The 14,767-nt window shown below is 45.0% G+C and overlaps 1 protein-coding gene across 2 annotated transcripts in view; it reads right to left on the bottom strand.

The window, feature by feature from the left end:
• Nucleotides 1-483: 483 nt before the first annotated feature.
• Nucleotides 484-14,767, bottom strand: part of CLIC6 (chloride intracellular channel 6) — a 45,154-nt gene continuing 30,870 nt past the window's right edge. The window contains exons 2-7 of one of the 2 annotated variants that reach the window (XM_082458802.1): nt 11,029-11,629; nt 10,544-10,653; nt 9,811-9,936; nt 9,102-9,208; nt 8,359-8,540; nt 484-2,656 (exon numbers count right to left, since the gene is read on the bottom strand). In XM_082458802.1, the coding sequence (XP_082314928.1) occupies nt 2,495-2,656; nt 8,359-8,540; nt 9,102-9,208; nt 9,811-9,936; nt 10,544-10,653; nt 11,029-11,115 (774 nt within the window). In that variant the 5' untranslated portion in view covers nt 11,116-11,629 and the 3' untranslated portion in view covers nt 484-2,494. The remainder of the gene's footprint in view (nt 2,657-8,358; nt 8,541-9,101; nt 9,209-9,810; nt 9,937-10,543; nt 10,654-11,028; nt 11,630-14,767) is intronic. The other variant, XM_082458801.1, reaches the window with a different exon arrangement.

The following is a 14,767-nucleotide window of genomic DNA, read 5'->3' as shown; positions in this document are numbered from 1 at the left end:
AAAATGGAACAGTCCGCAGGGCCTCTATTTCAGCCACCTGGATAAGGACTGGTCACACGTGTTTTTTCAGACCTCTTTAAGGCTCCGTTAGAATGTCTTTGTGGGTCACAATTCAAATACAGATAATCTCGAATTCAACTACTGATAATCTCTGTTTCAAAGTTGCTCTTGCCATTTGAAAGGAAGCTCATTCCCATTTTATTTCTTGAAATCTCAGTGGGGTCCCCCTTCTAAAGTTCCTGTAAGTATTAACTCCTATCCCATCCTACCTTTTTAAAAGAGAATTATAGTATAGGACTATCCCTAGAATGATGGGGATCAGGGTCATTTTAGTGATGTGTGTCCTGGGGCAAATCATATCCTGTGACTTACTCCACACTTTTTCCCATCAGGCAAGGGATCAGGTGAAACGATACACACACACACACACACACATCTCAGTGGAGAATGCCAAGTAAAAAAAAGAAAAATCAAAGATATTGGTTCCATGTAAACATTTTTATAATTCATTTAATTGTTAAGGCATCACGGAGTTTATGTGGATTACTTTAACCTCTAAAAATACAAAGTTTGCACTAGTAACATCGGGTAGTCAATTCATTTGCGAAGTTTAAATGTAACATGGTAAAACTCATCTTAATAATCTGACTCCTAAACAGATGTGAAACAGGAATCATGGCGGCACAGGCTAGACACAACCTCCAAAAATACATGGCTAACAAAGCAAGTGGAGGGCTGGGATCGGCCGCCCCCGGTAAAACCGTAGCATCCAGCAAGAGGGGAGAGAAAGCGGCCACCATCTCAAAGACTTTGTTTCTCTTACTAGACATCTTTCACTAAATCCCAGAAGGGTTACTGTTAATGCATTTTCCTCTCTTCCAAATGCATCGCCCGGTGAGCAGGTGTATGTATTTTTTTTCTAACGAGCATTTAACATCAACCACATGCTGTCACCAACTGGACAAGCAGGTCTTCTGGAAGGTGTGTACAAATGTCAAAGGGACACAGCCTGGCAGATAACACTCAAGCCCAGCGAGTCTTGATGAGCATGGAAACAGCCTCCCATTCTGTCCAAGGCTTGATTAAAGCTGGGCCCCAGCCCACAGGGAGCTGCGCCTGAGGGGCTGGCTCACAGATGGGGCAGGGGAAGTCACAGATGAACCAGAAACTCTTTTGACTCAGTAGTTGCCACTCCCTCCCTAGCAATGACTATTTGCCAGAACTGCCCAAGAGGAGTCACCATGAATCTAATCTCTCTGGATTTTCCTTGCTTGACCTCGAAATGACACTAGAGAGAGCAGAGAAGCAACAGGATCCGGGCTAGCCCTACACGGCATCATGGCCGCAGAGGCGCAGTGTTATGTCTTGGAGAGAGCGGCCATCAGAAGGGATCAAGGTGTGCTTGGTCCACATTTCAGCACAGGGCAGGGAGATTCTGCAACACACAGCTGATGTCAGGAGCCCTCCTGAAGGCATGGTCTCTGTGAGAGGAGGGGAGCAAGAGAAGGCCCCCGAAAGGGAGCTGGAAAGGGACACAAGACAGGCACCCTCCTCCATGCCCTCCTTGGAACCAGGGGCAGTGGCATCACGGAGGCAGGAACAAGGCAGGTGGGGACCCTCCACGGCTTCCGGTCCCCGCTTGTCCCTGCAAGTCCCTGGGGGTCTGTGACCCTACAGTTCTCCATCCCTGTGAAACTTGGCCACAAGCGCCCTCTTGAGCTCTGCGTTGCTGAATCTGTTGTTTTAGGTCCTCTATGGCTGACCATCAAGGCATTACCAAGGGGTCCCCTCACCAGTCCTTGAAAATAAACTAACACAATACCACAGAGGCATGAAATTATGTGCGGTGTGAATGTGTGTGTGAGAAAGAGAGAGTCTGAGGATTTGGAAGATGTTCACCAATAAGTTATCAGCAGTTATCTAAGTGTAGTGAAAGTTTAGGTGATTTTTTTCTTTCTTCTTTATACCCTCTGACATTGTTTTAAAATATTAAAATAAGCGTGTAATTTGTAATTATAAAAAGAGAATTTTTGCTCCGAAAAATATTAAACTACTATTTTAGAGCAGAAAAAAATAGGCTATGCATGATTAAAAACTATCAGAGACAGATACAATTTTTTAAATAAAGGCGGAATTGAACCGAACCTTATTTGCTTTGAAACTTAAACTGCAAAACACGTGCCCTAAATATTGTGGATTACAGATATTTAGGGCATGTGTTGCAGGTCCCAGAATGTTAAAGACATAAATGAATATAAACTGGATAATTGGTGTGTATAACAACAGATACTGGTATTATTCAGATACACAAGTGAGTTGACAAATTACAAGACTATGTATCATTTGGTGTTGAGTGGATCACGCTACGGCCTGTGCACTGTTAAAATATAGGCATTATTTTGCAAAGGATGGTTATTGGGAGGGAAACACAAAGGGCACACTCTTTTCATAGTCTAGCTCATAAGACTGAGATGAGACAGAAAACACCCCGACTTCACTTCATTCTTTTTGCAACATCCGAATATGCGTGTTCTATCTCCTGGTTGGCTGGACACGTGTTTATGAACTCATCCCTAGCATACGCATTGTTCAAGTATCTCCAGATGCCAGTCATTTCAGAAGGAAATTCAAAATCTCTGTATCTCTTGGCCACGATCTGAAAATGAAGAGGAAATAGTCAGAAAGGGACAACCCACTAACATAGGCAGTTAGATCAGACAATCCATTCTTCTGAGGCGTGTAATATATTCTCCTTCTCAAGTTCCCATGTCATCCTATAGCCGTTCGGGCTGCTCTGAGTTGCATTTTGAGTTTGCACGGGGCATATTGAGCGTGGGACTCAAAACAGAGGCTCTACACAACCGTGCCCACCGATTTATCACAGACGATCTTTGTGATCCACTGGCATGAATTTGCTCCATACTCCAGTGGATTTCTCATTGTGTTTCTGGCAGTTTTCTCTCCCTGTGTTCTGCTGCCGTATTATTTGGTGCCTGAGGTTCATGTTGGATCTTCAGTTTAGATTGTACCAGGATCACTGTGAAGTGCCCTCTCTTTTTCCTGTTTGCTGAGCCTTACCTCCTGAAATCCCAAATAGCTGTGTATGTTACTCCTGTGGATTTCCATCATTCTGCCCCTGACAGGATCATTTCACTGTGGGTCCACCATGTGCAGAGGATAGATTCGTGAACCAAAATATCTTTATTCTTATCCTCATGGAAATAGTGGATGTACAGACAGGGTAGCTGAGAATGAACATCATGAACACACAATGATGTGAGATGTTTCCTCTGGCTGGAAGGGTACCGTTGGGGAATTCATCACAAAGGAGGGTGTATACTGTTGGAGATAGTATGAGTTTCCTGGAGCTGCCTTAACAAAGCACTACAAGCTTGGGTGGCTTGGAATAACAGAAATTTATTCTCTCACAGTCCTGGAGGCCAGAAGTCCAAGATCAAGGTGTCAGGAGAGCCGGGCTCCCTCTGAAGGCTCTGGGGAAGGATCTGTTCCAGGTCCCTCCCCCAGCTTCTGGCTTGTGGAAGCACAACTCCAACCTTCACATGGCATTTTCCCTGTGCTGGTGTGTCTGTGTCCAAATTCCCTTTTATAAGGACACCAGTTATGTTGGCTTAGGGGGCCCACTCTACTCATCCTAACTAATTACATCTGCAAAGACCCTATTTCCAAATAAGGTCACGTTCTGAGGTACAGGGAGTTGGAACTTGAACACATAAATTTGGGGGGGCATGATTCATCCCATAACAAGGACCCAGGGCTACAACGGCCCGTTCTGCTTTGTTCCTTTCCACTGTATTGGCTCCTGGGACGTTTGGATGGCGTGAGCATGGAATGTATCACCAATTAGAAGATCTTCGGGACTTATATCTCAGATTTTGGAGGCCAGGAGCTATTGATGCAGTAAAACAAGACCATAGAACTTTCAGAGAGCCTCCTAAATTAACATCTTTTGCTTGAATTCAAACTTACTGACGTTAATGTCAAGAATTCTGCTTTCCTTTTGTTTGCATTTGCCTGGTTTAGCTTTGTCCCTCTTTTTATTTTAGCATTTCTGAGTAAGTTTGTTATCTGTATGCCTTTCATAGACGTAAGCTTGTATTTGTATCATATCTTATGAATGTAATACTTTGTTTTCCAACTTTCTGTGAATATTTTTGTGTTCATGTGTGTGTGTGTGTGTTTCCCTTTCTGGTGGTTTAGAAGGTTTATGGTCTGTTTTTTAACTCTTCCAGTGGTTTCTTATATAACTTTAAATAATAAGAATTCTTTATTTCTTGATTTATCAACTTTAGATGATCTCTACTTACTCTGATAATGACAAATGAGGAAATTAGTATACCTACAGTTCTTTTCATTTCTGCTCCCTTATCCTCCTTCCAATGGTGTAAAACATCCAAGTTTACTATACTCTGTTTCTTTCCAGTAGTTATAATTCCCACTGTTGTTTAGGCTTAGTTCTGGTTTTAGATTTAAATAGGTTCTATGTTTATCACCAATCCTTCTATACCACACACCTTCTCTGTTCCTGGATTCTTATTTTATTATCATTTTTTATTATTTCATCATATAGCAATTTTATTTTTAAACTTTTTTTTTTAATTTTTATTTATTTATTTATTTTTAATTTATGGCTATGCTGGGTCTTCGTTTCTGTGCGAGGGCTTTCTCTAGTTGCGGCAAGCAGGGGCCACTCTTCATCGCCGTGCGCGGGCCTCCCACTATCGCGGCCTCTCTTGTTGCGGAGCACAGGCTCCAGACGCGCAGGCTCAGTAATTGTGGCTCACGGGCCTAGTTGCTCCGCGGCATGTGGGATCTTCCCAGACCAGGGCTCGAACCCGTGTCCCCTGCATTGGCAGGCAGACTCTCAACCACTGTGCCACCAGGGAAGCCCCAGCAATTTTATTTTTAAAAATGGCTCAGGAGTGCTTATTTCATTGAGACCAGAAGTCTAGGTAAAAACAACAATTTACAAGGATATAAAATTCTTACATCACACATCCTTTCCTTTAATCCTTTAACTATTAAACCACTGTTTTCTGGGTTTTAATGTGGTCCTAGAGACATATGAGACTAGTCTGTATTCCCTCCTTGTGTAGGTGGCTTTATCTTTTATTATTATTATTACTATTATTATTATCATCATCACCATTATCATCATCAGCATCATCTAGACACCCAAAGGGTTCTTTTTTATCCTCAAAGTTCAATAATTTACCAAATATGTGATAGTGTGTTGATTGTTCTGGGCAATATTTTTCTAATCATGACATGTTAAACTAAAGGTTCAGGTCATCCTTTAGTTCAAAATAATTTACCTTTGAGCCTTCTTTTTCTCTCTTTTTTCTTTCCTGTTCTCTTTTTTCTGATTATGGGGTCTCGCTAATTACTCTTTACCTCGTGCTTCTTCTCCATTTGATTTGGGATAATTTTCTCAGGCCCGTCCTCCGATGTCTGATGAATTTCTGCAATGTCTTTTTCCACTTCTTGCTACTTCTAACATCACTTTTGTTTCTGAAATTATTTTCTTTAAGGGTGTTTTTTAGTTCTACCAGCTTAATTCTCATCTTCCTTGTGATATTATATTTTTTGGTATCTTGTGACTTGTCTTTGAGCATTTTCACCAAAGGTTCTCTTTCATTTTTTTGAGGCCACAGAGAAGTATCTGTCTGAAAAATTCTTTGGTTTACTGGAGCAATCTTTATCAGGTACGTGTTTCTCATCTGTCTTTTCCTCTTTTGTTCTTTCTTTAACCTTTCCCCCCTCCTTTTGGATCATCTCCATCCACATAGAAATCCCACTTGGATTCTTTCTGCTTATTAACCATCTTTTAATGGGCGGCTCTATTGGACCTACCATTTGCTTAAAAACAGTGTGGCGGGCAAAGGGAGTGAGGCAGGGCAGCAGGTAGACCAATATGGATTTTACCCTCAAACACCCACTCATCAAACACTGCTCTATACTCTGTCCCAGGGACACATTAGGCTTAGGGCTAGAGTCAGGGTCAAAGTCAAGGTTAGTGCATCTTCCACTCTGACGCTCACAGATTAGGAAGCGGTCACCATGGCTAAAAGTGAAGCTCAGATAATTTACAGTCTCTCCTTTGACTCGTTCAGAGCTTGTTTCTTTTCTCCGCTCAGCAGTCACAAAGCAGAATGCCACTTTTCTTCTCTCCTCCCCTTCACCTCCCCTCCCTGTTCCTTTGCATTAGAGGATGGTGGTGAACATACAGATGGCGCCTCTGAACAGTTCCGCCTTCAACTCTGCCTCCACAGAGATCTCAGCTCTGTAGGGATGGTCCCTGCCTCTCTCGTGGCCCGCTCCATGCCCTGTCCTCAAACAAAGAAGTCTGGGTTGGGCATTTCAGGGCTGTAATATTTACTTTTAGAGACATCTGAACCTTGCTGAAGATCTAGACAAGCATGCCTAGGCTCTGTGACCCCTCACACTGGCTGAAGTTTCTAAGTCTTTGACTGGGTAATCCATCCTTTTCTAGTTTTATAAAAGGTGGACATAATGCTTTAGTCCTTCATAATGTTTTTGCTGGGTTTCAGGAAGGGAATAAATGATAAATCTCCTCTATTCTCTCATCTTTTCACCATAAATTCCTTTACACTGATTCTCATTTCCTTTCAGAAGTGCTCCATCCTGGAAGATTAGTAAGCTGCTTGGTATTTTGAGTGCTAACTGGCTTTGAAGATTTTGCAGTTAGGTCTTATATTGGAGCCATGGACTGCTTTATTTTACTCTGAAGTTTACCCCCTCTACTGACATTTTAAACTGTCTTTTTTTATAGGGGCTAAATAAGTGGCAATTGATATGTGTGTGTGTGTGTGTGTGTGTGTGTGTGTCTCTTGCCTTCCCTAACCTCCATGTGCTTCTGTGATGCCACACTGGTCATAGCAATGATTAGAATACATTCAGTAAAGGGACTAAACCAAACACAACTACATAAATAACTTGTTGGAAAATGGCTCCCAAATGTCCAATTTAGAATATCCCCAATGTAGCAGGTTTGAGGGGTTGAGATGCTTTCGCTAATTTTAAATGTCAGAGGACTGGCAGAGCTACGGAAACGAACGTCACTTATAGCATCAACAGTGTCTTCAAGGCTGGAATTTCAAGTTGGTACCCTCTGAGCACAACAGGGAAGACAGAAGAAAGAAGAAAAATGTGGCAAGGACTGGGATGGAGTAGGGAAGGAAGAGAAAGGTAAGGGAATGACTTGCAGTAACCAGGGGCGGCTAGTAGCCCACAGGACATCAATCCCACAGACTGTGTGAACCTAATTTGTAAATTTCTAAGTGCTAACTAAATGTGTTATTAGAACACAGGGTCCTTGGCTTGTATTTCCCTGTGTCTTCTCTCCCATCTCCCCTATCCTTATACCAAGGACCTAGTTCTGGAGCTGGTAGGATTTGAATAATAAAGATGCCCCAGAACAAGGGTCGAGTTTCTTCCTGGGGCATCTGAGGTTACTGAGGACCAAGGACATAGCAACAGTGATAATGATAATAACAACTAACACCTGTAAGTGATAGACAGGCTGGGGCACTTCTGAGAGCAGCCGTAACTAAGGAGTCCAAGTGTGGGCTTGTCACAAGTCCAAGTCAACCACCTGGGAAGACAGGATGCCAAACCTGGCAGAGGTCCAGCCAAGGAGTTGTCAGCTGCTCCCCAGCTGTAGGGGGTCGGTGTTAGGAACCAACCGTCTCTTGTCCCTAGACAGGGCTAGGCTTACCCTGCCCATCACCAACAATTGACTGAATTCACATTTTTTTTTTCCAGGTTGGCTCAGATTTGTTTTGTTTTGTGTTGTTTGTTTGTTTATTTGTTTGTTTTGTTTTGGCCACTCGGCTCGCAGGATCTTAGTTCCCCAACCAGGGACTGAACCTGGGCCACCACAGTGAGAGCACCACGTCCTAACCACTGGACAGCCAGGGAGTTCCCCAAGTTCACATTTTAATGCTAGCAGATTCCACACACCATCTCCAAGCCTGGAGCATGAAACACCAGGTATAATCAATGTGTTCCCTCAAGTTGCTTTCACATAGCTTTTCTTTAGGCTCTGGGGGTGAGACTCGAAAAGAGAAGCAGTGAGGATGGAGGGATGGGAGTCAAGCTCTCAGATGCTTCTTGAGAACCTCTGAGGAACACCTGAGAATATCATCCACAGATCTGAAACTTGGGGCTTGCCTGCCTCAAACAGAAACAAGCTAGATTTTTAAATTCAAGAGTCCGCATTTTAGATTGTTTCGATGTCCGGCAAAAACACAAGTCAAAACACAATGAAACAAAGCCCCATTCATGTATTCAGCACCGGAGGTAAGAGGAAGGACAAACCTTAATAATGTGGAGCTTGGGTAAGAGGTTACAGTCGGCTAGCGTGAGTTCATCCCCATCCAGGAACTTCCTTCCAGAAACAGTAACTTCCTCTGTGCTGTAGGCATCTATTTCATCAGGCAGAGGACTATTTAGATAATTATCCAGCTTCTTCAGGGCCTTTAAGAGGTTCCTTTCATAAACTAAAACAGAGGGGCAAAAAATGACTAAGATGAACCATGGGAGTTAGGGTCACCTCTCTCTAGATACCGAAGAAGGAGTTTGCCCCTTCCTTCCCGAGACACGGCCAGTGAGCATTGGAGACTTGGGAAAGAGAGAGGTGGATTTACGAGATCTGAATAAAAGACTCACTTCAGCCTGGAAAGTAATTCTGCCGTCTACACAACACTGCCACTTCTAGAACTCATTCATTTATTCCAAAATCTTTATGGAAATCACATAATGAAGTAAGCAGCAGTAGAAGCTTCATTCATACTGAGTCCCATGGTGTGGCAAGGAATCCCTGGTGGTGATTATTTTCCCCTAAAAATGTGGTTTTCTGGGCTCCCCACCTCTAGAAGAAGCACTCAATCTCTTGAAACCCACGTGTCAACGTCAGAGGTACTTTTTCCTCATTTCTACGTACAGGTCCCTCCCCACTGTGCGACGAGTCAGAATTCCCAAGATCTTATAAGAAGCCGCACCAGAGGCGGAGCGGGGGTCCAAGTAGAAAGCAGAAAAACAGGAAGACGGGAGGGACTCACTGTCATTTGCATCTTTCTTGGTGTTTTTTATAAATGCTGAGAACTTGGCAAACACATCATTTCCAGCAGAGTTAGATTCAGTGTGTTGGGTCCCCAGCTTAGGGTACCTTGAAAAATTCAAAATGAGAGTTTCACAGATCAGCCATGTCTGAGTTAGGAGAATACGATGTGAGGGAGGGGGAGGAAGTGACTTTCTCTGAGTGGATATAAACATGAAAACTGCCCCTTGAATGTTTGCCTACTCTTTCCAGCTTCAAAGTTGAGAGCAACGCCGTCCAGGGGAAAAGCACTGGACAGACTGTTCTCGTTCTGGGATGCGGGGCCCCACCTGGCCTTACTGGTCCAGTTCCCTCCCTCCTGAAATAGAGGTAATGGACTTGAAGGTTCCCTTCCAGGTCCAGCCAGCTGTGATGCTGCGTGCTAACACCCGCTCCTTACCTTCCAGCAGAAACGACCCACCCACGTGACATCGGCCTACTTCCTCCCCACTTCCTGCCGTCGACCCCTAATTGCCAAACTGCAGGTGCGGAGCAAAGAAATCCGAGCCACCTAAGCTCAGGGTTTCCAATCTCGCTGTGTTTTCTGTGGCACATCACAGGTACAACTCGGGAAGTGAGTACCATGGCCAGAGAAAACCAACACATGGAATTGTCTGTGAACGGGGAGAAGTGACAAGCGAGTTGTGAACACGGGTTTTGATGAGGCCCACCTTGGGGGGGCTAACTTCTCCTCTAGGAACTCCTCGATCTTATTCACGTCCGTCTTGACCTCACCATCAAAAGTCATGAAAGGCGGGTTGGTGCCGGGAGCCAGGTTCTGCAGGTCCGCGGGTTTCCTGGGTGGGAGGCAAGGGCAGCGTTGGTAGCGCCAGTGTTTGGATCATTTCCAAGGCTGAACTGTGTCCTCCCCCGTTTAAGAGAAACCACCCTTGAGAATTTCAAAGGCGATTGTGGGTTTACAAACTGTCCTACTGGCGAGGAAAGCGTGGCCCTTTATCTGGAGACGGAGGTGAAACGTTAACTCTCCCCAGTGTTATCAGCCAGGAGTGGTGCTCGGACAGGCTTTTGAGAGGTTCACAGCTGACCGGTAGCTGGGAGAGCAGGCTACGCACGGCGCACCCTCAACTCCTACTCCTTCTGGATTACGTCTGATCCCGTTCTGTAATTACTGCGTGGCCCACACTACTCCCGCTTCAATCCAGGGTCCTGACCCAGGGTAGACGTGCCTGCGATATCGCCCATGGGTCCTAGAAGTGTGTGTGTACTTGTGTGTGTGTGTCGGTGTCTGTGTGTGCCTCTGTGTCTGTGTCTCTGTGTGTCTGCGTGTGTGTCTGTTTGTATGCCTGTGTGTGTCTGTCTCTGTATGTGTGTGTGTGTGTGTGCTGTGTGTGTGTATAGGGAATTAGGTACAGTTATTTCAATACTGCAGAAACCCTGTCTTACCTTTTCAAGTCCACCGTTGTCACATTAAATATAACGCCCTTTAGCCAGAGAATCATAAAGAGACGCTGAGAAAATGGGCAATTTCCAATACTCTCACCATCACAACCAGCCTACAAATGGAAAAAGAAATCCTTATCAGAGCCAGTCTCACAATTATCAATGCCAGACTCTGCTATGCATGCACACAAAATCATGATGAATTTTCGTTAATGGTGATGATACTGTAAATAGCCCTCTGAGGCCCCCTCCCCCAGCCTCCAGGTGGGAGCTGGGGAGGGAAAGGGCGGACACACATGATGTACTCACTGAGCATTTTCTGTTCTCCTTCCCACCACCTCACCACTTCCTGCCACGCCGGGCCTCTGAATAGTAGTACACAGAGGGAAAGAGCGGCAAGAGGGAACCCCCTTTGCTACTAAAGGTAAAAAAGAAAAACATGCTCTTTCCCTCCCTCCATCTCTCCATTCTCTTTAGAAGAAACACACCTCTCTTTCCAGGACGATCACGCGTAAAAACAGACCAGCACGTTCTCCCACGGAGACACCATCCCCAAGATGCTCTACTATTTTCATCTCTAGAATGAAGGCTGGATTATACGAGTTCTTAGACCCCCGGACACTGTAAAATTTTTAGGTCCCCTCATCCGTTGGGGAGCATTTGTACTTAGATGGTAGGTTGTTGCACAGTTGGCACTGAGGGTGGAAGGATAGGAAACAGTGCCTCCCTGATGACCCAAGCAGGTCACATCCACACACACATCCCCGAGACACAGGCACAGAAAAATACTGAACAGACATCCTCCTTCCTGTGGGCTCCTGGGAGAGGAGGAAGGCAGGCGTTGGAGAAGAGAGGGGAGCCGTGGGGCTTCGCCCTCCTGGGGGAGTTCCCACACTCTTCTTTCTCTTCCCATCTTTCTCCACCCCATGCGTCTCTGGCAAGGTTACAGTGATAACAAAATGCTGCCGGAAAGACCAGGAGACTCAGCCAGACTCCGATGACAGAAACACAGCCATATTTAATCCAGGAAGTCCATTTCTGCCACATGCAGTTCAAGGTAAGTTGAGAGGAAAGCAGTGAATCTATAACCTGAATAACAGAAGGACACAAGGCAGAAAGTGAGCTGTGGTTTGGGAATTGAAGAAAGAAAAATGATGCCTTAAGAAAACTGGCAACTTAAAGAGAACTTCAGAGGTGGTTGTCTGGCATTAGGTTCCTAAGTCACCCAGAGAGGTTGTTAATAACAAGATGTCCCTATAAAAGAAGAGTATAAGAGACCCCAGACCCAATGTTAAAAAGACTTGATCAGCCTCTTCACAAAAGACAAAACCCAAATGGCCAATAAGCACATGAAAACACTCTTAACGTCACTAGCCAGTAGGGCAATGCACATTACAACCACAAATAGATTCCACTACACACCTACCAGAATGGCTAAAGTGAAAAGATCGGACAATATCAAGTGTGGACAGGAATGCAGAGCAACTGAATTCCCATCCATTGCCGGTGAGAGTGCACATTGGTACAACTACTCTGGAAAACTGTTTGGTAATTATCTACACAAGATAAACATGCATTTATGCTATGACACAGCTCTCCCATTCCCAACAGAAATGAGTGCTTAGGAGCACAAAAAGCATTTATATGAATGTTCTTAGCAGCTTTAGTGTAATAGCCAAAACCTGGAAACAACTCAGACACCATGAAGAATAGAATGAATAAATAAATGATAGTACATTCATATGGTAGGACACGATACCACAGTGGAAAAAATTAGCTATTACTACAAGCCACAATGTGGATGAATCTCACATACATAATGTGGAGGGAAACCAACCAGACTCAAAAGACTCCTGCATAATTCAGTGTAGGTGAAGTTCAAACACAGGCAAACTTCTCCATGCGATGGGAATCAGAAGAGCAGTTGCCTTTGGAAGCTAGGTATTGTCTGGAAAGGATGGGAGGGAGGCGTCTGGGTGGTGGAAACATTCTATAGCTTGAGCTGTGTGGTGGCTACACTGAATTGACTAAGTCTTAGTTAAGATTTGTTTCCTTTACTGCATGTTTTATTTTAATACAAAAAAGAAGCAAAAATATTAATTTAAAAAATGCAGAGTCAGTTTCAGTGGGTCTTGGGTGATGTGATGTTCGTGGTCAGTGGCCTCAGCCCCGCCTTGGACAAGAGGAAAGGCTGGCCCAGTGTTATGATCAATGCATAGGACAGAACGGTTCAAACCCCCCAGTTGGATGATCTGTGGATAAGAAGGCTTGTAAGACCTCCTAGTTGATAAATACAGCTGCATAAGTGTAAAGATAAAGGGTGAACTTTATACACATGAAGAGGCACCAACAGATTCAGATAAGTGACTTCAGAGACCCCTAAGCTCTGGGTACTTGCTTCACCCCCTCCAACCCTTCCAGCTCTCCCTTCCCCGCTAGTAGAGGGAAGGGCTGAGAATTCCCCCAGCTGGAGTCTGAAGTTGCTGGAGCTTGAGGGGTGGGGGAGGTGCATAGCTAGGACCCAAGCATCCAAGTAGTCATAACAACTGCCCTGCAGACGGCCCCTTGGCCGCCTGGTCCCATAGCCTTATGGCCATTTTAAAGGCTGCCCCGTCTCCTCCTCGCTCTGTCCTGGAAAAAGAAACAGCGCAGAGCTGAGTTACATAGAACTCCCAGCGGCTTGCTGCTGGGGATCCCTCCTAAATCATGGTGCTTTCTTAACCACTGTAGGTTTGGGCAGAGTCATGCCAAAAAAAGGGGGCGAAGGGGGGATGAAAGCGCTGGGACACAAAGGCACATATTTTGGCCAGTCCTGACTTGTTCTGCAGCTTTTAAACCTCTTATTTTTATAGTAGTTACACTAAGCTCAGCAAAGTCTGAGATAAGTTCTTCAGAGTGGGGCAACTGTTTTTCTCCTTCTCCCTTGTGTCTCTGACCTTGGAAATCGTGTAATAACTCATTCTGAAGGCAGCAAGATCCCCGCGGAGCCCAGGCGTTCTCCACCGGGCTTCTTGATGAAACTCACCTTGACCAAGAACCCTGTGCCTGGGACAGCAGCCTCTGGAGAATAATTACTCTGCAAGGGGCTCTCTGCCTCACTCTGTCTCTTTCATGGTCTCAAACTCAAGCCAGTGTTTTCCCTTGAAATTGCTCTCACCTTTTCCTGAATCCTGGCAGCTATTTCTTTAGGAGAAATAAAAAGGGGGGTAGGAGCAATTCATATTTTAAAATATTCCAACGGCCTGTGTCATCCACTCCATCAAAACTTAGCCTGCTTAACAGGTTCCTTCCCAGAACAGCAACTGGCACTTAACATGGGTGCCAGGAAGGTGGGACAACGGTCTGCACGGCCATAGCGCCCACAGCCCAGAAGATCGTGATGAAAGCCGTGATTGTACATTTCCCCCCGTGTGGCCTTCAAACAGAATTGTTCCAAGCCAGCGCAGCTGCTGGACTGAAGCCTGTTAGGCAGCTTAGAAGAATTAGCCAGCTGCCACGACTGCCCATAAAACAGGATTTACATATCCAGTGTTGCCTCATCTTAAATTGCTCTAAAATAAATTTTTTTTCTGTCTCAGCCTGTTGTACATGAGGGGGTTACGGGAACATGGTGGGAGTGACTCGGACGCCTTGCTGCTTAATTTTATTACTTTAATGTGCTTCAGTGCTGGGGTGTGCCAGCAAAAATAAAGGCAAAGACACACCGTCTCCACCGCCCATGATTGGGCAACGCTGGGAGAGTATCGCTCTGGTCACAGTCATTACCAGACAAGATGATGGGGTAAACACACAGACACGAGGGGTGAATAACCGACACCGTTGCCATGATCGGGATGTTTTATCGTACGCAGTTTTATTTTCTGATGCTAATTCTCTCAGGCTAATTACACTCAGGGCTAAGATTTCTCAGCAGAGTTCTCAGCCTACGGGGAAATTTTGTAGGTATACATTTCTGATAAAATCAAATTAGGCAGTTTAAGAGATCAGAGTGTCTTTTGTTTCCAGTGAAGACCCAGGCACTTGGGTAACCTGGATTTGGAGGTCTGCCTTTCAAATGCAACTTTGCTGAGCGTCTAGCACGACGACGGTCATTCTCAAAAGAAAAACATTGGTGCCTCTGACGCGTTCTGAGAAAGTTCTGAGAAATTGCGTTTGCCACTGATCCCAGCAGCGGCGTTCAAGAACGTTGGTAATTCTGCTGGGTCCCCCCTCACAGCCTGAGGTGTA

Source organism: Balaenoptera physalus (assembly GCF_965194825.1).
Source record: "Balaenoptera physalus genome assembly, chromosome: 4".
NCBI classification, from domain to species: domain Eukaryota; kingdom Metazoa; phylum Chordata; class Mammalia; order Artiodactyla; family Balaenopteridae; genus Balaenoptera; species Balaenoptera physalus.
This window is presented reverse-complemented; position numbering and strand designations above follow the sequence as displayed.